Genomic DNA, 25,329 nt, shown 5'->3' with positions numbered 1-25,329 from the left:
CGATCACACAAAGCTTTGCGCCATGATGCTTATATTCAGGGGTGCACATAGTTTTTTTGGTCTGGTTCTCAAGGGAGCACCTGGAGATAGTGCTTGGTGCTCGCACATTACGCAGCACACTTATCCTACAAGCTGTTGACATCACTTTCCTCTTGACTGCTCTCCTCACTACAGATCAACTGCAATCTGTTGTACCCCTAATAATCAATTAACACACTTATCATCATCATTGCTATCTTACCAGAGATGGAAAAAAATCCTACTCCATTAAGTAAACGTGTACCTGTCCCCAAAAATGCCAAAAATGTTGGTACTCAAAAGTGTTTCCCTCCACGTTTTCTGCTGTACATAGTTTATTTTTACCACGCATGTGCACCTGCATATCAGTTATGTGCACCCCGATAATATTTTACGCAATATACTTTCATGCTTATTACATGTACCACAATGTTATATGTTATCTTAGCAACATGGTAACAGTGAACTCTCACTTTTAAAGTGAATCTACCATGCTGAGTGTTCCAGATCGGTCACTTTTGAGGTTCGATGCCAGTTAGGATGCTGGCTTAGAAAGGAGCTGCCTTCATAGGTTTCATACTAGATTGTAGAATAAGAGCTAGGATAGACAATAATACATTTTGACAGGGATGGAAAAATCTGAATGAAAAAATTCCAGCTGACCTGAAGACCTGTCCAGAGGTGATTCTTTCTTCTTCCCTGAGTCTACAGTTGTAGAGCTTGAGGGTGTGCTTGGGCATGACTTGTCGTCTTTTTTCTTTTTGTCCTTCTTGTAGCCAGAGAACACCGCCTTCCACAGGGACTTGTGCTTGGGTGGTGTTTCTTCTGTGCCAGATAGTCTTTCATTTTTGGCTTTCTTTTCCTTTTTGTTCTTGCGTGGAGAAAACAGTGAGCTGCGTTTCTTGCTTTTGCCTCCTGTGGAGCTCTCTGAAGATGTGACTGAACTGTCCAAGGTCTTCCTGGCCTGTGTAGTTAAGAAGCGGTCAGGGAGTATGTCTGTCTGCTTTTTGGACTCCAAGGCCTTCACCGCAGAGTCCTTGGGGGCATTTAATTGCTTTTTGTTTTTTCCTGTTGTCTCGGGAACATTCCAGGCTACTTTTGCCACAGCACCCTTGGCAGCCTCTGTTTCTTTCATCTTACTAAGCTGCTTGGCCATAGCATCTTTCAGAGCTTGGCTTTTCACAGACTTTTCCCGTGCCCTCATTCGCTCTTCTGCAATCTCCTTGGCTTCAGGAGAAAAATTTTGGGGATTTTTTGCTGTCCGGGAAACTCGTTCAGTAATGCTGGGCTTGCCATTTTCCATTGCCAGTTCCAGGTGGAAAGGAGGCTTGTCTCGGTTGACCTTGCTGGTTGGCGGGGTGTAAAATTTTTCCAGACCACTTGTATCTGGAGTGCGGTCATCGTATGTGTCTTCAACATCGTCAGCAAATGGTATCTCTTCTACGCACTCCACAAAAGATTTCCTTACTTCTTCGCGCCGTGGTTTATTCGGTTCCTTTACCCTCATCACAACAGGTGGGTTAGTTCTACGGGTCGGCACTGGAGCTATAACTAATTGTGGTTGAGGGGGACTAACTAGAGTCTTAGGTTTAGGAGGCGTAGTCTCAGATTTGGGTTCCTCAGTACCTTCAAGGAGGTTGTCCCAGGAGGCCTGAGGCCTTTTGTTTTGGAGAGCAGCTGGCTCCTCATTAGGTGGAGGTGGTGGGGGACTGGAAGGAGGTGTGAGCATGGTAGAATCAGAGTTGTTGTAGCTGTCACTAGTTGCTGTCTGACTGGTAGTCACACTTCCATTAAGACCCAACCCTGAACTGCTGCTCAAGTCTTTCTTCTCAGAACTATTGCTCTTAGGTTCCACTGGAGATATAACCTGACCCTCCAAGGTAATGTTGATCCTGCGTATGATAGAACGTCCCGTGAAAGTAGGCTTTTGCTCTTCGGACAAGTCCTCTGGGGTGTAAGACCTGGGAGATGATGATTCAGGCGTTGGAGCTTTCACAATGCTCTTCTCACCCATTATTTTGCTTCGATCCAGAGGTGAGAGTCCTAAACTTTTTCTGATCTCTGCACTCTTCATCCAGAACTCTTCAATGAGGTCTGTTTTCTTGACGGGGGTTTCCTCAGGTGCTGAATCATTCAAGGCTTCATTGTTTCGGTTCTCAGAAGCAGGTTTAGCCAAAGGAGTGGAAGTGACTGCTGGCACTGGCTGAGTTCTGACAGGGGAGCTTGTGGAGAGGGGTGAGGGTGGCTCATGGCAGGGTTGTGATTGGGTACACATTGGAGACAAAGGATTACCTGTTGGAGAACAAGCACAAGGCTGGACAGGTGATTTGGGAGACGCCGTCTCTGGTTGTGGAACAGGTTGGGAGCAGATGGGCGATAGCGCAACAATTTGAGCAACAGGAGAATGGGGTATTTTAGCATCAGGACTCTGAGGTGGGGGAATGTTCAGTTTGGCATTACCAGGTAGATACGGCTCAGGGAAGAAACGTGCACCTGGAGATTTAACTAGTATTACAGGAGAAACTTCTTTCACCTGTATAAAGAGAAAAAGAATGGCAGAATTGTATACTATGCAGTGACTTTAAATACAGAGCAAACAAGTGAGCCCAAGACATTTAGATCTCACAACCCAGTATTACCTCATCTATGGGTAAAGCAGGTTGTTGGATTGGAGACAGCACAACGTCCACAATCAATTCCCTTGGATTTGCAGATGTTTTCTCTGCAAGGAAAAATTAAATTGGCTCAAATATTGATGGACATCGAAAATCCCCTTGAGTTGAGATTTTAATCATCAAAGTCTGAATAATTATGAAGCAAGACATTGATGCAATATGTTCAGAGACGCAAGTCATGCAAGGACATGAACATTTGCAATCATTGGTCTCAAACAAAAATGGAAAAGGCATGAAATTATATGATTATGATTAGGTTATGATTACCAGTGTTGAAAACATGTCCCTGGCTCTCTGGTTTGCCCAAATCCACTGGAAGCGTCACCACTTCATCAATGCAATGTGAACGAGCTTCAGCCTCTGCATCTGAGGGAATGTCCTCTGTGACATTAGAAATTAAAATAGTGTGAAAGTCTGTTCAAAATATATGGAAATAAATTTTAAAAAGCAAGATTTTTGCAAAAGCAAGCAAATTCTGTTTACTTTTCTGTTGACAGTGTATTATTACAAATACTTTAAGTTGTCAACCCTCTTACCACCATATTTTCCCCTTTTAAATAATAATTTAAAAAAAAGGTAAGCGACAAAGTAAAGTCAAAGTAACATCTCATGTTTATCAGTAGGAGACAACCTTAAAATATCAAGTATGTTAACCTGATTTTATTTACTAAATCGAGACACAAGGGCTGGTATTGCCAATTAAACTGTAAAACAGGTAACACCTTAACCTTTCTAAAGGCATAATAAAATCACAACAAAAAATGGCATATGGATTTGACAAACCTTGATCTATTTCGGTACCCGGCTCAAAGTCAGGACTGCCTGCTTCTGCGTCGTCATCCTCTTCACAAGGCTCTGGGATCACAGGAAAAGAATAAGATGAATAAGTTAGGCAAAAGTCTAGAAAAAAATAAAAAATAAGTAAAAACTATTCAACTATACTTATGAATATTAGAAGATCTTCCATGTACAGGTGTTAGCAGCACAAAACAGTTTTGTGGCTAAATTATGAAATAAGTTTGCAAAAAAACTAAAACAAAAACAAGCAAAGAATGTATCAATCATATAGCTAACAAATGTTAGTCTTTAGGGAACTTTAACTTAAACACAATGAGTGCACATGACAAAATGTTGAAATAAACAAATGATATTAGTAGTTAAACACATGCAAGTTTACAGTCAAATGGCTTGGGCTTAAAATCAGCAGCTTTTGAGAAGGGTTGTGATGTGGGTGAGTAAAGAGTTGTGAATAAAAAGCAATGACACCAAACTTAACATTACAAACATAAATAAATATGAAGACTTAACTGAAACACCCTCTTCCACTCACCACCATTTCTGTCAGCAAATTATATTCATTAATGTTAATATTTACACAAATGTTTTGCCTATTACCAGCAAAACTTTAAACCAGAGCTAAGTTTTTTTTTTACAAGCTTCAGAATCGTATTCAACCATTTTCATTCTATTTGTTTTGTATGCTCAAGGTTGTCACATTAGATTTTTTTTGGCGTGTCCGCTCTCTGAACCGTGAAAATATCTAGAAATGTTTTTAGTTCTTTTTGGCTTTAACTTCTCCGTAGCCTTGTGCTGTAGATAAAGTGCTTTGCAATTATGTAACAACAAGCTCCTTGTGTCCTCTAGAGATGCACCACAGACATCCTGGGACAATAAATTTAGAGTGTACGAATTATTTTAACATTCTGTACACTGTTTTTTATTTTTATTATTAAAGGACATTTCATAATTTGTATTATTTCAGAAGAATACTTAATGAACCATGTTGGATTCATGCATTAGTCAGTGTGTGTTTGGATCAAGCTGAATTCACACCAGACGCTGTCTCAACTCCAGCAGCATGCAGTAGTGTCGACTTTGATTGCATGTTGAAACGTCACATGCAAATACTTGTTAAAAAATAATTGCAGTGGTGTTAAGTGTTCAATAGTCCTGCCATGCACTAATGTGTGTTTCTGTTAGCACTAATATAAGCTTTTTCCTCTCTACCTTCAGACATCGAGTCCAACCAGGCTCTGACAGCCTCATGACGTATGGATTTGTGGGAGGGGGCTACAATTAAATCAATGGAAAATGGAAATGGGAACAGGTACATGAAATGTATAGTCACAACAAAATACAAAAATACATTCATTCATGAATAAATCAAAGAGATCAACAGAAAAAGGGGCATTTACTTAGTTAGCAATGCCCCAATATCCACAAGACATGAGGACACAAAACATATAGGAGAACAAATAACTCAACCAGAGAAAGGTCAACATATTGTCAACAATAACAAACAGTGATATATAAAAAGTATCAAAGCATGATAAAAGAATGCAGAAAGTATAAGAAGCAAGCAAAAGAATTGTGGATGAAAGGAAGAGGACAGAAGTTGTCCAACTGACCAGATAAATTCACATCAAAAGCGATCACACATGCAAATCAGACACAAATCCCACAACACCTGGTAACATTCATCTAGAGTTATTAAAATTCTGGCTGATGCTAATAATCATTTATATGTTATTTCAAAATGTAAAAAAAAGAAAGGCAACAAGTGAATTTGGGCATCACAGCATTATAATGTATGAAAAATGGATATTCATTCTGAGATTAACAAAAGATTACATTTAATCAGTGTTTTTAAAGATTAACTTTAAGTTAGATGATGGCACATGGAAATGAGCATGCACAACTAAATATTGGCCGATACCAATAAACGTTTCTTTTTTTTTTTTTTTTTACTCCAAATATCCAATCACGAGGAAAAACGTTTGAGATGCATGTTAATACCAGGTGTAAATGGGACCATCTACCACCCCCAAAAAGCCACCGGGCCCAGGCATGACTCCTCCACATGGGGTTACCTGTGGAAGAGGTGGGCTGTGTGAGCTGGGTGTTCAGCGAGGGCTGAGAGCCTAAGGGTGACAGCGAGGGGCCCTCCACCACCCTTTCAGCCTGTTTGGATGTCCAGTGTTTGTCCATCTGGTTGTCCAGAGGGTCTACTGGATGAATAGCTTGTTGGATGTGCAGGTTCCCAGCTGCATGGTGGCATTACCAGTAGCCATTAAGGTGATAAGATAATTTTGTAGGTTTAATTGGCGAGCCCATTAGCACATCAGGAACAGAAAATCCAATTTGTTTGAAAAGTAAAAAGGTCCAGGTCACGAAAAAGTCCCCATAGGCAGCAATGTGAGCAGAGAGTGAGATTCAGCAGCAATAAATGGCCAGACAGAAACAGTAAAGACAAAAAAAAGATAGGAGAACATTATAGTTTAGAATAGACTGTGTAAAGTGCAAAGTTAGTACATACTTTCATGGAGGAGCCTTTGCATGCTACTTTTTTAATTACAGCAATAAAAAAATAAAAAAAAGCACCATCAACTCCATGGGTGTTTTCACACTTGATCTAATGGTTTGAATTTGAGTAATCTTGATCAGAGTTCAGTTTATTTAGTCAGCATGAAACTGTTGAAACTAGGATAAACATTGTGCCATGAATTAACAAGTTATAGAAGGCTTATCAGGCCACAAATCACCAACATTCACGATGGATTTAATGGAGTAACTCTAACTGTAACCATGGTATTGTGGCAGAAATAGTCAAATGTGTTTACATTATTCATTACATGGTTCGTACATCCTTTTGGAGAGTTAAAATGTAGCACTTTCAAATGACTTTCAAGAGCTTCACACTTTTTTTACAGCACTTCAAGACTCAAAATATGATCCAATTTAAATGTTATTTGGTATATAATAATATATATAATAATAATTAACTACATTACTATAGAGCTAGGGGTTGGTTTAGGGTTAGTTGCATGTAATAATGCATAATTAACAGTTATTACTACAGTAACTACCTGTAGAGCCCAATTCATACTTCTGCGACGAACTCACGCCGTAGCTAGGTCGTAGGCTGTGTGTAGCACGCGTACCCTTCAGTGTACCCTGACGTACGTACCTCTCCAAAAATGTAACAACGCATCTACGCGGACCGCAAGCGCTGTGATTGGTCTGCTAGAACCCCTCCTTCGGGTGTCACATGCTCCCTCTGCATGTGTAATTGCATGTCAACGCGGACAACGACGCAGAAGTATAAATCAACCTTAACGTGTAACAAGGACACTGTTAAATAAAGTGTTACCTGTTCTTTTTTATGCGATGACCAAAAATAAAATATATATTTTTTTAAATCCCAATCAAAATTTGTTTTTTACATACTGTTGTTAATAAAAGTTAATTTTATTTGCATCTCAACTCAAGCTCAGTGCTTTACTGTCAAATGTGCATTTATAGGAAATAAACATGTAATACTATTAGTTAATGCACTTATTAATGCAAAATAATAGTCATTTTATGATTAACTGATTAAAAATCCCCCCACCCCCCAGAGCTACCAAATCAGGTGCTGGTGCCACCATCTGTAGAACTTTGTGGCACCGGTGCTATTGCTCTCAATATTAGTCTGGAGCCCTGTAATGATGATATAATTTGCACATTATAGTAGGCCTTTAAAGGGATAGTTCACTTTGAAATTAATTTTTGGTATGTTTTAGCTTACCTCAAGGGCATCCAAGATGTAGGTGTCTTTTTTTCCGCAGTGGTTTCAATTTTGATATTTTTAGGTCAAACCGTTCTTGTCTGTCAGTCATATAATGCAGGTCTATGGTCACGGTCTCAAAGAGCATGCACAGAGTCCAAATTAAAACAATTACCCGTCGTCCAAATTAAACAATTCCCCATCGTAAGTACACATTGATGGCCTAAGACACGAAACGAGCGGTTTGTGTGAGAAAACGAACAGTATTTATATAGTGTTTACCTCTTATACGCAGCCACGTCCAAGTGATCTGATCTGACGTGCACGCAGACTGGTGCATAGATATATACACTAGATGTCGCCTTAAAGACATTCGTTCCAATGAACTGCCGTAGACAAGGCGACATCTAGTGTGTATATATCTATGCACCACTCTGCGTACACGTCAGATCAGATCACTTGGACGTGGCTGTGTATAAGAGGTAAAAACGATATAAATACTGTTCGTTTTCTCACACAAACCGCTCGTTTCGTGTCTTAGGCCATCAATGTGTACTTACGATGGGGAATTGTTTAATTTGGACGACGGGGAATTGTTTTAATTTGGACTCTGTGCATGCTCTTTGAGGTGGTGACCATCGACCTGCATTATATGACTGACAGACAAGAACGGTTTGACCTAAAAATATCAAAATTGAAACTACTGCGGAAAAAAAGACACCTACATCTTGGATGCCCTTGAGGTAAGCTAAAACATACCAAAATTTAATTTCAAAGTGAACTATCCCTTTAATGCATTTATCATACCTTGTTGCAGAAATGTCATGCACTCTTGCATACATTTTCGGCAGAGGAAAATGCTGTGTCTGTTAATGGGACAGGTCACCCAAAAATATTTTTTTTGTCATTTACAAATCATTCAATCATTTACTCACTCCCATGTCATTCCAAACAATGGAAGTCAATATTAACCAAAATGGTTTGGTTACCCACATTCTCCAAAGTATATTTATGTTCCACAGAAGAAAGTCATACAATTTTGGGGTGAACTATCTCTTTGAGGTTTGATAAAAAACTAAAACAGTAAAAACATTAACAAAACAAGGAAGCTGGCATCCCTGTTACCCAGATCATCTTCTCTCCCTGTTACCAAGCTCAGTTTCAAACCGTTCATCGGTTCAAACATTTTCAAATCAAAGTGTGAAAACACCCTAAAATCTCATTCAAAACCCCTCAGTGGTGTGAATGCACGACATTTCAACTCAAATTAATATTTTAACAGAAAAAAAAAAAGAGCAATTAACATTTAAGTTCATGGTTAAAGGTCCATAACCTTATAAAATCTAGAAAAATCTAGAAAAATCAAGAGCCAATTAAAAGAGAAAAGCAGGACAAACAAGCAAATTGTGTTAGCTCAATAATTCTTCATTTTCAAATGAAGTTACCAGGTATCATTATGTGCTTAAAGCCAAACGCATCCACAAGCATCACTACCTTTAAAATTACCCGTATCCTCTTCATTTGCAAGACTCTCCAACCAAAGACCTGACTGAAGCTCCCTCTCCCAGGGCAAATACTCTCCCGCTGTCAACCCATACAATTAACCCAGCACACGCACATACACAAAGACACACACACGATGGAAAGACGGAGCAGAGGATAAAGAGACAAGTGACAAGTAAAAGAAAAATAATAATATTTTCACAGTACAGGATGACACACAGAAGAAGGAACCTCTAATAACATTCGGATTCGGAGTACTGAGGACTTCAACATCAGCCACAGTACCACCAAACTAGTGAATCTATAGTGCCATGGTAAAATAATTTGTAAACCTAATGATTTTAAGGTCAGCATTAAAATGATATGAGATAAAAACATATATTCTGATTGATGAACAAATGGTTCTTATGAGTTGGATGAACAATAACAAATTCCAAGTTATTGGGTTAAATCATTCTATTGAATGCTCCAGGGAATCTGTCATTGGGTACTGAATTAATATCTGATTCACAGCAAGTTATCAAGACTTTCATTAATATTTGCCCGTAAATAGTGATAACTATTACCATATGTGTACTTTAGATTTGTGAGTCATGGTTGTTTAGTTAATAGTATTTCTTAACCTATTATTTTATTGATTGATTGATTGTTTGATTGACTGTTGATTGATTCATTTAATAAATTATAATATTTGGACTGATGTAATATGACAGTATAATACAAGTACCAAAGAGTACTACATATTGATGTCTAAAAATATAATACCATGGCATTATAGAATCCTTGATTTCAGATTGGTTGGCAGATGTTCCTGTGTTTCAATAATTCAAAGGTCCATTGTCAAATAGTCCTTACCTATTTGTTAGCTTTCACCATGTACAATACTTTTGACTCATTTCAAAAGTATGTGTTAAAGAAAGTTATAAAAGGTTCTTTTTTTGAAAGAGAAATACAAGACACAATTGGATGAGGAAAACTAGTTAATTTGCCAGAGAAGCCAAAAACATAAGAAAATACAGAAGGTTGAAAAGGCGAATAACAGGAGCACATTAGAATAAACAAGTTTAGAATCTCTGAATGATTCAGAGTCTCACTGATGAGATATATCAGTGTAAAAAAAGATATATATATCAGGGGCTGAAGCTCTGGGGTTAGAGCAATCTCTTAGGAAATCTTTTCTCTAACATTTTTCATCAGAAAAAGTCTTACTCAAAGAGAAAATGTAATTTCAGAAGTTCTCTGTGAATATGAGACAGCAGACAACCCTGGTGAACATAATATCTAATCAGGGGAGCTAGACGCCACATACATAAAAATGATATGAAGTGGAAAGAGGAAATGAGACTCAGCAGAGCAAACACATTACAGTCTTTCTAGTCCTTTAGAATTATCTGCTAAACAGAAAAAGAATAGAAGCTACTTCAAGATTGCCTTCTAAAATCAAATGAACCGCCTTCAAACGGGCCTTTCTGTCCAGGACATCCATCTGCGGCCATTATTCTTTGTGTAGAGACACTTTGATCACCTTCACAAGCACAATGAAGCCAACAGCACAAACACGATGCTTACCATCACTCGATTCCTCCTCTTCCTCCTCCTCCTCGTCTTCATCTTCGTCATCTTCCTCCTCCTCTTCGTCCTCGTCCATCTCTCCATCACCGTCATGAAGGCCATCGTCGTCTTCAGCTGCACCAGGGTCGCTTTCTCCCTTTAATTTAGTGTGGAGCTCCACCGCCTCTTTCCAGGGCACCCCACCCAGATCGGACGGGCCGGTCGCTTCCGGTTCTTCATCCTCTTCCTCCATATCAGACTCTGAGCTGCTGCAGGCACAGAAGACACAGATGTGTTAAAAATCAACAAATGATGCCTGGCTGCTCTTTTTACTCGCAAATAAACACCCAAAGCAAGTTACCTACACTATCGTTTAAAAGACTGGGACAGGTTACATTTTTTTTAAAGAAGTCTCTTTGAGAAGGGGAATGAGACACCGCGTCTTGGATCGACACTATGCGAAACGCCATCAGCGTGACCGTGTCGCCAGCCAATGAAATTGAAGTGTGTACACACGTGCTTCAGACACCAGTGATGCTGATGGCGTTCCCCATAGCGTCGATCCAGGATGCAGTGTTGAGTTCCACTTCGAAAGGAAACAGTTGTGCTGGTTAGTATTTTTTGTGGAAACGGATGCTTCTTTTTCCAGAATTCTGTGATGAACAGCATAATGTTATGGCATGTAAATATGATCGATTTGATCTCATTTGTATGATTTTATGCATACTTATATTAAATAAGTAATAATTGATTTAAAAAAAAAATATCTTTATGACCCCAAACTTTTGAAAGGTAGTGTACACTAGATCTAAAATAACGATTAGGGAGGACAGTTATAGTATAGAGATAATATGGCAATTTATTTTATTCATAAGGGATTAATTGGATTATGAAAATGGTCTCTATATAAGGTCTCTATATCTCTATACATGGTCTCTTTGTTTCTCTATAGACTTCAGGACACTTGCCTGCATATTTAAAAAATGTTTTGATTTCAAGCCAGAACATTAAAAACTCAACAAAGGAATAAACAAAAAACTGGCAACACGATGTCCTCAAATTGTAGTTAAGAGAGGCTGTCCTTGTTACTCAAACTCACTTTCCTTGAACAAATTACCATCTGCCAAATTTAAATGCCAACTCATATCTATCATATGAGACAGGAAGTAAAGAACATGGAGAATTTTTATAAAAAAAAATACACTTAGGCCACACATTTTAATTACAGCAGAATTATAGTAGTAAAGTACTACAGTAAGTACTAATGAACGAACCCTGTTTCAATTTGTAACATGTAATGGTCGATAATCATTTTCATTAATACTGGTGCTCACGTTATTAGTGGTGATAGTAACTGCGCAGCAACACCCTAGCACAGTGTAACCAGCATGATATAAAGAAGAGAGAGATACCTGGATCCCTCCTCGATGTCGGTGGGTTTGTCTAACACGCTGCTGAGGTTGTGCTCGGCCTGTGTCTCCTCGGGCACCTCCTCCAGCTCCTCCTCTCTCATCATAGACATACGGTAGTTCTCCAGCTCGATCCTTTCCGGAGTCCCTTTAAGACGTTTGGCCACGCTGGGCTCCGTAACCCCGTTCACCTCTGTCACTGTGACGGACAGAAAAGAAAAAAAATTTAGTTAATGTAAATAGTTAATATTGAACAGATAGGGAGAGGCTCAGGGCTGGTGTGTAGGGGTGACATTGTAGTAATTAGCATATTAATTGTAATGATGCTCATAAATTCTTAATTTTGTTGGAGCAAAAAGCATTAGGTGGTAATACAAAGATATATAAATCCATTTTAGTTTATCATCTCCCATAGTAACTCATTTCTAATACTGTCCATCCACCCCACCTCCTTTCATTGTTGTTTTGAAGCTAAAACATTTCTACATTCTCGATGTTCATTTGCACTCAGACAAATAAAACAAACACAGTCAAAGTTCTCTTTCATTTTTATTTACACAAGCAATGTTTGTTCTTCATTATTCAACATATATACTAGATTTAAATATCACGTTGTCAGTAAAATACCCTTAAATACATCGTTAAATAATAAATACAGTGATTACCTTGCCTTTTATCCCTTCCTATAAAGCACCCCAGAAAAATATATTTTTAAATATTAAAGGACTTTGTTTTAACATTAATGAACAGCTAGACAAACTAATAAAACTGTAAAACTATCCAGTTAAGTAAATCCCAAAACCCAAATCAAGCCAGTGAGAACATTTTGTGCATGTAATTTAACACAAATCATGACTGTGGTGGAAACGGACGGTTACAGGGGTGAAGCATGCAACATAAAACTGAATTATGATCAATGTGATCTGAACTCATTGAATAATGAATATCCCTCAATATATAGATTATGTAGTGACAGACCCCATGAATAAATAGTGTGTCATGTTCAGTTGATGCATATTTATGATTCCAGACTAATCTGATCCTTTCACTCAAGTGCTAAAGGAATAATAAAACATGCTTTCAAATATTGGACACATTTCACCGACAAATCTAAAAGTATAAAATAAATTGTTAAAGAAATTTAATTAAAGAAATTATAAAAAAAATATAAATTTTGCATAAAGAAATTGTCTGTTTTTAGATCAATTATATGCAGTACTGCAATGAAAAAATAAATAAAATAATAATGCATTAACAATGGCCCCTTACAATGGCCCATTTTTTGTTGTTGCTGTTGTTGTATCATTAAATGAAAATTTATTAAAATGAGTACAACTGAGATGGAAATAATGTCTCAATGCAACAGTCTTAAAAATAAGCTTCATTTTCTTTATGCAAAATATAATTTCTATTTTCGTTTTGAGGTGAAATATGAGATTTAACCTCTAAAAAATGTATATAATTAATGTTAATTAAGATGCCGCTAAAACCTCTTAAAAACACTATAACCATTTACGCTTCATATATTTCATCCTAAGTAGCACAAACTCACCGGAAGGTTTGTATTGTAAATCATTCTCAGTGATACACACATAACAGATGCCATGAGCAGTGGTGTTAGTATGCGGAGAAGAATTAGGACATGAACAATCACTTGGACAGAGATGCAAGGATTGATGGGAGTGTAGACCAATCACAGGCACAGATGCAGGCACTAGCTCAGCAACAAGCTGCTCTAATAGGAGAGGGGAAAGGTAAAGCTTACAGAGTCCACCAATCACAAGCACTGATGCGAGCACTACGTTACAAAATGAGCACAGATCAGAAATTACAATCACAAACTTAAAGGCACTAATCACAAATCTACACACAAAGGAGAGCAACAAAAACAGGCAATAAATAAACAATTTTTATAACACATGCAGGCAAAAAAGGGTTAACTATTATCGCACTTAAGTTATTTAATAAATATCATTATGTTATTTCGAAGTCACCAGCTTCACACAGCTCTAGATTACTTAATTAACAGTACAAGTTAACACAATTCATTGATACACTTTTTAGCCTGAATGGTTTACTCATACCCAAAAGAAGAAATCTGATAAGGCTGCACCATTAAGAATAATATACATACTATACATCCAAGCGGTTTACAAAGAGTTAATAATTTGTGACATTAAACAAGCACACAAAACAAGCACAATATCACTAAGTCACAGCATGTTCTGGCGGGAAGCGCCCATATTAGCTCAGAGGCTGAAAGGGGGTCATGCTAGAGAATATTGAGCAGGAGGTTGAGAGTAAAGCAGGAGAGCAGATATACGCAGTAGGCGAGGAGGAAAGGAGAATCTAAGGGATTGTGCGCCACCTGGTGGCGGGTCCAAGACATGGCACGTCGCAACGAGCGCATGGTGCCCCATACTCCTCGAGAGAGGCACAGGATGGGGCCTAAAGAAGAAAGGCGGGTACCTGAGGGGCGGAGTTCCACAGGGGCCTGAGAAGTTATGGTTTGGCCTGGGGCGTCCACTGTGTTGGGGGTTACCGCCAACACCTGGGGCTCCTGTGACCGCAATAAAAACATATGAAAGTGTATTGTAGTTACATCAAAAAGAATGTTAAAATACACTATGAGAGGTGGGAACACAGTGTCCAAAAAAAAAAAATATCTCTGATACAAACATTGATTTTTCCCAAACACAGAGATTAAAAGACATCAGTACCTTGGGGATTGAGGGAGCAGTGGCAGGTGCAGGCCGTTTTCTCTGTGCCAGACCAGAAAGTCGGTAGCAGTAGTGCGGTTTACAGTAAAACTTCCCTACAAAAACAAAAAGACCCAAATTCACAGCATTAGCATCCGTTTCAGGACATAAATCAAAGAAAACCCTCAAATGAAGTGATGCAAAATGCAGCCAATGCGTTTGTCGTGGTCGATTTCCTCCTAACGTGCATATCTGTAACTACGCCATGTGGGAGGTTATGAAACGGCTCATAGTTAATAAAGAATCGGTGATCGTGCAGAGAAACGGTCCCTCTGTTTCAAAACAACAATATCCCACTGTGTTGGTCACAAAGCTCATCTCATGACAGCAAACTATATGAGCAAGCATTTATTACAGGAAATTAAAGAGACTGCTTACATTCATCAAAAACGTTTTAAAGAATAAATTAGGGCTCATAGACACAAGAAAAATATAGTTTTATATGCAAAAATGATGGTAACTAAGGAGCCATGAATAACGTGATCAGGAGAGATTTTCAATAAGTTGGACTTAATTTCACTTTGATTTCATACCGTCCTCAACGTCGAAGGCGTACGAGGACAGGCGGAGGGTGGTGCCGCAGTAGTCGCACTTGAAGCAGCTCCGATGGAAAAACTTTCCTTCCGCGCTGAGGCGCTCCATCACGTAGACGCGCTTCCGACAGAAGAAACACACGTCACTGCCACCGATGTTCTGAGGGAACTCCTTTCGCAAGGAACCCTGCGGAGAGAAAGACAGAAAGGTGAGACATGCTGGTTCAGGTCTTTAAGTGAGAGCAAGGAGCGGCACCTAAAAGCAGACATCTACCAAAAGAGACAGACATGCGCCAAAACACTGCATGATTTTCTGTGCTTCGAGGAGTTGAAAATCAAAACACAAGTGGGTGTTCAGATTTCACAATATTGACATAAAAATAAGTTCTACAAATTTAAGAGATTTAGAAATTATAAATACAAATCCTTTAGAAATTTTAAAATGAGAGAAATATTTGAGAAATTTAAAAATGATAAAAAATACTTTACAAATTTTTTTTTGTATACAAATTTACAAAAATATTTACAAATGATAATTAAATAATTCAATAAATAAATAAACAACAACATGTGATAATAGTAAAAGCTCAGCAATGATACAGTGAACCTTTCTCACATGTCCTTTTTTCTTGGAACAAAAACTGTTGCAGTAAGAGAATATGGATTTATATACCTGAAACAACATTTTACCCTTATGAAAACTTAAATCATCTTTGTTCTTGTAGGTGTTATTACTGTAAGGTTCTAGTAAAGTTGCTGTAGATCCAATTATCAGTGTACTGAATCATCTTGACCACAAGTAGTTGGTGATACCCAGTCCTACAAGTAGGCCACGTACCAGGGTAAAATGTGCTATACAGTCTCAGTGATGTACACCAATACTACAACACCCATACATCTTACCAAATCCCTTTTCTCAAGCAAGGGCCCGGGGTCATCCTTAGCCTGAAGCTGATTGGCTATTTGCTCAGCCAGTGAGCTCACATCCCCTGTGTACATCTTTGCATAGTGCTACATGTAATGAACAGAACAAAAGAAAAATTGAGGGGGGAAATTTGTATAGGTTTTTTTTTATACTAAAGCAATTATATGTGTTTTAAGACAGTGAAGGATTAGAAATACAAAAACAAAAGTAAAATGCAAATGTTCTTGCATGGTTATTTGTGTAGATGAGAGAAGGCACGAGGTGTAAAGCTATTCAAAGTGCTAAACATGACGAGACAAGTTGTGAGAAGATGGTAAAAAGAAAAATGGTTAGCTGAAATAACCTTCAAAATTACACTTTCACACCACAACACACTTGATGCAAATATACACTTCCTTTTAGAAGTTTCAGAAGGTCAGTAAGATTTTTTTAAAAATAAATTAATGTTTTTATTTAGCAAGGATGCATTAAATTAATCAAAGTGAAAGTAAAGACAGTTATGATTTTGAACATTCTATTCAACAAAAAAAAAAAAAGTGACATAATAATAAGAAATGCTTCTTGATCAGCATATTAGAATTATTTCTGAAGGATCATATGACACTGAGGACTGGCGTAATGATGCTGAAAATTCAGCTTTTTCATGACAGGAATACATTTCACAAAAATATTAAAATTTAATTATAATAATATCTCAGAATATTACTAATTTTCAAAAACATTTAAAAATCTTACCAACCCCAAACTTTTGAATGGTAGTGCTTCAAGACAATGAAGAGTAAAAAAAAAAAAAAAAAAAAGTCAAATTCAGATAATAAATATATAAATGAATTAAAAAAGCAATTCAGAATGAGGCAGTCAAGTTGTACGAAGGAAACCGGTTAACCTTCGGCCTATAATTACACTTTTACACAACAGCATACGCACTTGAAGATGCAAACTTCATTTATCAGTACCTCCTGAAATACTCAGACTGTGTTGTAAGTGCTATATAATCATCATGTTTGAAGCATGTTAAATTTAAATTAATTTCAATGTAGCATGAAAATCCAGGGCTGTGTTTCCCAAATATATTGCAAACTAAGTTGGCGGCAATTAGTCTCAACCTCAGACATCACATCCACAGACCGTTGGCTGAACATGCATATGGCACATAAAAAAAAAAAAAAACAAAAAAAAAACAATCATCTGATTGGTTGAATTCTACAGGATTTCCAGGAGATGCGTGTCACGTTCTTTAACGGTCCACCTGGAAACAAAGATGCCGTGATGCCAAACCCCCTTATGGAAGAAGCAAGCCTTTGTGTTTACAACTGTGACAATGAGCGCTTATCAGGATCAACTAAATGCTGGATTTTCAAAAGTATGTGTAGGTAAAGTTTACTGCATAGACCCTTTAAAATACGTCGAAGAGTTTTACACCAGTCTGTTATTACAGTTACAAAAACGTTACATTTTCACACCCCAAACATGACGGGGAACAAAACAAACTGTGATTGGTTGCCCTGGGCCAATGAAAACTGCTGTGTCCAGACCTTCTGCCATCAGTTGGAAGGGTCTGGCTACGTGAGACTAGGTGGAAATGGACTTCAAGATCAACTTGGGCTCACAATGCTTTTGGGAAACACAGCACAGATTAGTTTCCGGAAATAGCTTTCATGCAGCTCATGATGAATATAGGTCACATCCAGCTAATAGCGGTGTTAAAATGTATGGCAACATACAGTACTTGTCCATTTTTTGTTGTATTTCAATATTCTTTGCTTCACACACTGATGCACAAATCTGGTTATATACAGGTGAAGACTGGAGTGAGATGCCTTAAGGCAAAAGGGTCACAGAGTGGCACCAACACATCCATGCACACAAATGACTCCAGAACACAGCAGTCATTCGATGCATCATTGCTACCTGCCGGAAAGAGCCGGGGGAAAGCAGAGGGCTATCAGAGCTCACATCACGTGCTCTGCACCACTGCTCTGTGAAGAAGTGTGATGGCTTTTTCTTAGACTTTGAAAGACGCAGAGACAGAAAGAGAGATGAGGGGAAAGTAAAGTTAAGATGACAGATGAAAAGCAGGCAGAAAGACTACAAATCGACAGTCTTAAAATGAATACAAGTTAAGCTAACCTCCATCAACAGCATCTGTGACATGATAGAAAATAACAGTAATTATTATAATAATAGAACTTGCAATAGGAGTCTATGGGGAAATGTTTCAAATTTTTGATTTAACAAACTGAGTTATTTTCCATTTAAATCAACAGCATCTCTACATGAAGCTTAACTTTCATTATAAAACAAACATGCCTTGTAAATTCTGACTAACGAGCCACATTTGCTTCAATGTAGAACGCAGATAAACACACACCTGTCACTGTTTGCAGTAAGGTTAATGAATTATATTACTTGGTGGAAGAACTGTATATTCCGATTATTATTAATAGAAATAATGCAAAAAGTTACTGAACATTGCTGCAATTTATAACACTACTGTTCAAAAGATTTTTTTGGTAACTTTGGTTTGCTTCTTTCAAAAACATAATTTTTTTTACTGAGCTCAAACTTTTGAACGGAAGTGTATGTTGCTGCTGCCACCATTTATAAAAGAGACAAGCCACAAGAAGTCAAGTTACAGTGAATTTACCACACTTAAGGAGTGTTTTAACTGTAAAAGTGACATGAATATTAGCTTTATTTAACCTAGAACATTTCCACTCCATCTTTGCTAAAATTGTTGTGATAATGACAAAAGAGTGCTTAACTGCTAAAAGTTTAGGGCTGTATATGAATGACATGTTGTTTATTAAAAAAATGTGAGAAAAAGAGTGTGTTTTCAAGGACACCCGGTGCTGAAAGTTCACCTTTGGCTTTGCTGGTTTGTCTTTAAACTGAGAGGTTAACCTCTCAGCTCGCTCTTGAATGCTGGGAATGTGTAAAGGCACGTGATCATCAGAACACAAAATCTGCCTCTGCTGTGAGAGAGATGCAGTCTTAAAGTCATGGAGTTAGGACAAGGATTATCACTGTTTTCAGCAATACTGTGAAACCTTTTGAGTCATATAGAGTTACGTATAAAGCATTCAAACCATCATACTGTAGGTTAGAGGAACTTTGTGTTTAAGATGCAGATGAGACGTCCATGCATGTCTCTCCATGCTCAGGCAGAGCTACCTGATGCTGGAGGTCAGAAGGAAAGAGGGATTGCTCAGGGCGGAGGCCTCGGGTCAAAAGCCACTGCTCAATAAAGAACCGTGATGGCTTTTTCATAACCTTCACAAAGAAGATGTGAGGGAAAAAAATAACTATTAACTTCAATACACATAGAAAAAAGAAGGGCGGAAATGTTCAAGATAACTCAAGGCCACAACTCAACCACCCTCTACAATGCGAGTAAATCACTCGGATATGCGACCAAATTTCACACTAGGTTACTAAAAAAATATATCTTTAATTAGCCAATGCTAGTACATCGCTCGATTTCACTCGCCTGTGACTGAGTTAGACTAGAGGCAAAATATAAGTTAAGCGCAGATTTAATTGCATTGCCTGCTGAGCTTTACGCACCGTCGCTTGGCTGAGGGCGCCCTCTGTCGCACCATCACACACACACACACACACACACACTGAGAGAAAGAGAGAGGCTTACACATGCCACGTAAAGATAATTGACGCGCTAGATCTAAATGCAGGGCTTGACAACAAGGGCTGCCGATGGCCAAGAGTTGACGGAACTGTCATTGTCCCGTGCAGCATCGTCATGAAAGTGTATTATTTGCATGTGTTTTTAAGCCTTGCCAATTTAAACATACAAGCACAGCATACATTCAAGTGCGCGCCCAGAAAGCCACGTCTGACGGCATGAAAATACTGAACTGAGTTCTCTTTCGCGTCTTCTTGCGCTACAACGGAAAATTTCACACAAAATCATTTTAAAATGCCTGTCGTAGCAAGTATCCTAGTAAACAGTCAGTTATGTCTTAAGTGAACGTTAACAGTCGAGAAAGAGAATGCACGTGTAACAGTATCCGTGCATTATGTCTTAAAGTGACAGCAGCCTAATATTCCTGCTGCTGTTTTTTATTTATTTTTATTTTTGATGTAAATCAAACAACAAAAGATTCACTGCAACAATCACTCACTGCTTTTCACTGAACTGTTGTAATTTTATTAAGGATTCATCTATATTTACTTTATATAGTAAAGACTATGCAGTGTTATTTTACATTTGATTACTTTCTGTACCTAATCTAATTCATCTGTATCCAACTACTGTTAGATCTACCTGAAAAACCTGAAAAGCACTAAATCTTTGTTCTATTGTGTTTAGTTGTGCTATTGCTTGTAGTTTGATTATTTGTTCTTGTTTCATTTAAGACTGTTAACTTGTACTTAATAATGTTTGAAATGTATATTTTATATTATATTAATATAGATTTTTTTTTTTTTCATTTGCATTGTTCTTCCATTCCATGTAAAAAGTCTGGCGAGTGAAATGAAAAGAAAATGTACTAGCCAATGGAGACTCAAACTTCACTGTGTCCATAGAGGGTTGCTCAAGAAGAAAGCATTCAAAACAGAGCGTCATTATTGTCTTTAACCTGGTGGTGCTCTTGACCAAAGCTGTCTGATATTGTTTATCATCATCCATTAGTTAAAAGCATGCTGTTTTCTCTTGAATTGCTCTACCTGTGGCTTGTCCTTCCTGTCAGGCTTGCCTTTAAACCTAGCAACTAAAGTCTCCGCTCGCTCTTGAATGCTAGGGATATGTATGCACTCTGGCTTGTCCACATTAGGCAGGTTATCTTCCTGTAAATGGAGAGGCTGATGAAAGCACAAACTATATTGCTTGAGTTTGATATCTCATTGCAATTGTAAATCTGTGTAGTTTTAAAACTGAAAGCTAACAAATTAATCTCTTGAAATAAAGCATTGTAAAAGAAAAATATAGCACAAAATTAGTTAAGAGTAGTTCTCCACACACAAATGCATGCAAGTTAGCAAAGATGTAACAGAAGTTCAAAATCTTAAAAAGATATTTTGACAATGTTTTACGAAAAGCCCCATGCAGTTGTCAAGGTTACCCTGTAACAGACTGAAAGGTCCTGGATCGCATTCGTTTCATCACTACCGCCATTACACTTGTTTATCTCTGAATGATGAACATTACGCTGCAGAGAACAAACAGAAATCAGTTCCACCATCATTAGCTAGAGTATCTCAGACTAAACTATCAAAAGGGTAACAACCCTATATTTCTAAAACAATGCATAGTGACTCATTCTATTTATATTAAAATAATTCTAACGAAAACGCAATATCAACTTTATCAAGCACCATAAAACAAAATGACCAATTTTTGGCTTACAGAACTGTATTAAGTTGTTCACGTGAAGGGGTGTGCAAAATGACATATTTCCAAAATCAACTAGCCTGAAGAATGCTTGAATGACTATATTTTTATTACCCATTTTATTGTCTTTTTTTATTTTATAGTCTTTTTTTTATTTAGTTTTATGTCATGTAGGCAATAGCTCCAACATGAGCAGCGAGTTGAGAAAAAAATAATAATTAGGGCTGCCCTCTAATAGTCGACGAGAAGAGGATTAGTCAACCAAACTTTTATAGTTTTTTTTTTTTTTTTTTTTTTAACTCCACAAGAAGTGGTGAAGTGAGGGACAGTGTGTTAACGGCGGGTCCTTGTGGTAATTACAGTATGTGGTGCAGGAAATCCAAACGTTTGCCTATCATCCATCGACATCAAATATGGCTTATAATTTGATACATGTAAGTAGTAACAACTTTACATGGCAGCTCGCTCTAAGGTTAACCTAGATAAATTAGTGCTATTATTATGTGCATATCCAAGTGTTAATTCGGAGTGTGGAACCTAAAGTATTAGCACGCTTACTGCATGACATGGAGGAGCTGATGCCATCACTTGCATTTTCTCCTGATAACAGTCATTTTTGGTCAAACAGATTAATGAGTAATGTATCAATCGAAACTGTAAAGGGTCTACTTTAATTTGTGTAAACTCAAAATAATAACAAAACGTGCTTTTGTAAAATAAAGAAAACAAGCAGGATGTGCTTTCTACCATCTTGGTCTCCGTGAACTGGAGCGCGTCACAAAAACTCAGTGTATTACTTGCCTTAAATGAATGACTACAAGTCGACTAGAAAAAAAACTTTGGTTGGGGCAGCCCTAATAATAACAATAATAAATGTGAAAATAGTCTGTACTTATTTCCACTTTAAACTATTTTCACTGTACTGTTTTACATTGCCATTTGTATGAATATGCCTGGAGGGTTGATTAATTTAGACAGATAGCTCTGGCACCATGAAGTCTTAAAACCTACAAAAAGCTCATCTCAAGAGACAGAAAACTCAGAAAACCAAAATCAGAAACCCAGCCCCTGTGAGAGACGCTGAGGTTAGGACTGGATGACAGGAGTGTGTCACCTGTGTGTGTGGAAGAAACGATGAAGAGGATGAGGAAGATGAGGGTGAGGAAGAAGAAAGGAGAATGGTTTTCTTAGGGCAGCTCCTCAAGACCTCAGTCCCGCTGCTGGCCTTCAGAGAGACAAGAGAGGAGAAACCCGTTCACATAATATTTCACAAATGCAAAACCTCTCACACATTCCTCAGATAGAAAAAAAAAAACTGAAAATACCATCCAAACATCCAATCACCTACTACACACAAACAAAACCAAAGTGACGAGTGACAGGAATGTTGTGTTAGAAAACAAACAGTGACCCATTAAAGCAGAAAACACAGCTGATAATCAAACCAGACTTTAGTAACATTTAACAAACACAACGACCTCCCATGCACATGGAATGTCTAACAAAGCTATCAAAACCACATCTAAACCTTTACAATCTGAGAATGAGGAGTATCAAAGCGTATAGCACATTCGTCTCAATCAAACTGGAAACGAAAACAAAGAACACCAAAGTACAGTGTGGAAAGATATGCCTCTAAGGTCTCCAATACATGAGCACACCTAGTCAAACAGGAAACTAACAACAACAGACAAGTACACCAAGGGATAAATGATCACCTCATGGGTCTATCATCTAGGTTACTACATTTGGAGACACAAGGAAGGACACAGGAGACACTATATTGTAATCTTAAAAGCAGGGTGTCTTTTCTACAGCTTTGTACCTGCTCCTGTTTGAAGGGGAGAGTTTGACACTTCAGTCTTTCCTTATAGCGGAAACTCATTTGCTCCTGTAACTGTGTGCGCCTCTGAATACACACATAAGACATGAATTCAAGGTACATATCATGCTTTCCTCTCATACACGCACACGCTTTCAGTTCAGGAACCGTTCTCTTATTAAAACAAATGAAAATATCAAATAAAAAAATACCAAAAAAGCTACATTACCAATGTTCAAAAGTTTGGGGTCAATAAGATTTGTTTTTTAATTTTTACTCTTATTTAGAAAGGATGCATTCAATTGATCAAAAGTTACAGTAAAGACTTTCTATTCATAAAATAATCCTAAAATGCAGCATGGTTTCCACAAAAATAACCAGCACAACCGTTTTAAACACTGATAATATTAAGAAATGTTTCCTGAGCACCAAATCAGCAAATTTGAATGTTATCTGACGGATCATATGACACAGACTGGAATAATGGTGCTGAAGATTCAGCTTTACCGTCATAGGAATAAATTAGTTATAGGACGGACGGACAGACAGACAGAGCAAGCTTTGGTCAGCATTAGAGACTTCTTTAAAAAACTAAAATCATACTGACCCCAAACTTTTTAACGGTGGTGTAAATATATTTTGACGCAAATTAAAAAACGAAGCTATAAGGGGAAGGAAATCTCCAGTATCTTGCAGTCACATTTTTACAACCAAAGTATTGAGGGATGATATATTTTCGATGACTGAATGACTGACACCAAGGCACAACAATAATTCATGAAACTCGAGTAGAATGAATGTGTCACATTCATTTGGTATATGTAAAGAGTTTTACAAATTATTTACAATTTACAAAAGAATGGTCACATCTTTTTGACCTCAATTTGATCTTTTTTACCTCAATTTTTTCATGTCAAATATAAGATCTATAAGGCTACATCAACTCAAAAAGACAAGAAACGTGCTTTTAAAAAAGCATTTAGATTAAATGAGGAAAAATGGACATGCAAGACATTTCAACAAAACTGACTAACAATACAAGCATTGTTAGAGTGTTAATGGTTAATGGGAATCTGGGAATGTACTACACTCTTTACCTTCCTCCACGCAGGGACTGAAGCCAGCCGTACTGACTCTTTCAGAGAGGGGGCGGGCAGAGAGGGGGTCAGCAGGAGCCCCAGATTAGGCATAGAGTCCCCCTGTGACCAGCAGCACGTACATGATGGGTGAAGTGACCAATGAAAAGTGGGAACGTGCCAAAGCCATTAACATCCATAGGATTGAGGAAAGAGAACGGAAAAGAACAGAAATGAGAAATAAAGATAGGAATGCACATGTAATCTGAAAGCAAATGACTGAATTTACTGCAGAAAAAACACCTGTAATGTGCCATGCATGAATAAAATGTAAAGAAAAACAACTGAAATCATGCGACTAGGTTGTTTCAAACTAACAGTTCTCATGCAGGAAGTAGAAGGAAACAGACGATTGAGCAGACAAACAAATGAACCAGTCCATGCATAAGACCATAGACTCATGAGAAAAACACTGCTGTTTAAAAGTTTGTGATCAGTAAAAAAAAAAATGTGTTAAAAGAAGTCACATATGTTCCCCAAGGCTGTATTTATTTCATCAGAAAACATGTGTGTGTGTGTATGTGTGTGTGTGTGTGTGTGTGTGTGTGTGTGTGTGTGTGTGTGTGTGTGTGTGTGTGTGTGTGTGTGTGTGTGTGTGTGTGTGTGTGTGTGTGTGTGTGTGTGTGTGTGTGTGTGTCAATCTCAATCATCATATATATACAATATATATATATATATATATATATATATATATATATATATATATATATATATATATATATATATATATATATATATATATATAAATATAAACCTTGACTGTCACGTTTGATCAATGGAATGCAACCTTGCTGAATAAAGGTATACATTTTTTTCTTTTCTTTTTTTTAATCTTCCACTGAGCCCAAAACTTTTAAACAGTAGTGTACAGATAACCCTTATCTTGCAAAGCTCCAGGAGATAAGAGTTATCAACCCCACACGGATCCAGAGCACAAAGGGTTTAGCTTCCTATAAAAAGCTCCCAAATCCTCTCTCATGCCACTCATTCCTGCTGGTTACTCCATCAGAATGAACCAGAGCACGAATCCTATCAATTCTACTCTATAAACCTGATCATTTCAAACAATCTCTTCAATCATGCAGATAACTTCTAGCAG

At 37.7% G+C, this 25,329-nt stretch overlaps 1 protein-coding gene across 24 annotated transcripts in view; it reads right to left on the bottom strand.

Moving 5' to 3' along the window:
• Positions 1–25,329, bottom strand: part of mical3a (microtubule associated monooxygenase, calponin and LIM domain containing 3a) — a 92,492-nt gene that overhangs the window by 18,875 nt on the left and 48,288 nt on the right. For 11 of the 24 annotated variants that reach the window (XM_082181725.1, XM_082181714.1, XM_082181735.1 and 8 more), the window contains 21 exons: positions 24,192–24,293; positions 23,098–23,181; positions 22,387–22,497; positions 21,004–21,090; positions 20,609–20,728; positions 19,094–19,192; positions 18,784–18,894; positions 17,831–17,929; positions 15,898–16,005; positions 14,995–15,181; positions 14,423–14,517; positions 14,172–14,262; positions 11,706–11,901; positions 10,312–10,562; positions 8,734–8,823; positions 5,564–5,737; positions 4,701–4,763; positions 3,477–3,548; positions 2,961–3,074; positions 2,658–2,740; positions 682–2,551 (listed from right to left, as the gene is read on the bottom strand). In XM_082181725.1, the coding sequence (XP_082037851.1) occupies positions 682–2,551; positions 2,658–2,740; positions 2,961–3,074; positions 3,477–3,548; positions 4,701–4,763; positions 5,564–5,737; positions 8,734–8,823; positions 10,312–10,562; positions 11,706–11,901; positions 14,172–14,262; positions 14,423–14,517; positions 14,995–15,181; positions 15,898–16,005; positions 17,831–17,929; positions 18,784–18,894; positions 19,094–19,192; positions 20,609–20,728; positions 21,004–21,090; positions 22,387–22,497; positions 23,098–23,181; positions 24,192–24,293 (4,207 nt within the window). The remainder of the gene's footprint in view (positions 1–681; positions 2,552–2,657; positions 2,741–2,960; positions 3,075–3,476; positions 3,549–4,700; positions 4,764–5,563; positions 5,738–8,733; positions 8,824–10,311; positions 10,563–11,705; positions 11,902–14,171; positions 14,263–14,422; positions 14,518–14,994; positions 15,182–15,897; positions 16,006–17,830; positions 17,930–18,783; positions 18,895–19,093; positions 19,193–20,608; positions 20,729–21,003; positions 21,091–22,386; positions 22,498–23,097; positions 23,182–24,191; positions 24,294–25,329) is intronic. The other 13 variants (XM_082181727.1, XM_082181728.1, XM_082181730.1 and 10 more) reach the window with 10 other exon arrangements.

The sequence above is a fragment of the Leuciscus leuciscus genome (genome assembly GCF_965113295.1).
Source record: "Leuciscus leuciscus genome assembly, chromosome: 10".
NCBI classification, from domain to species: domain Eukaryota; kingdom Metazoa; phylum Chordata; class Actinopteri; order Cypriniformes; family Leuciscidae; genus Leuciscus; species Leuciscus leuciscus.
Note: the sequence above shows the minus strand (reverse complement) of the source record. Positions and strands in the feature narration are given on the sequence as shown.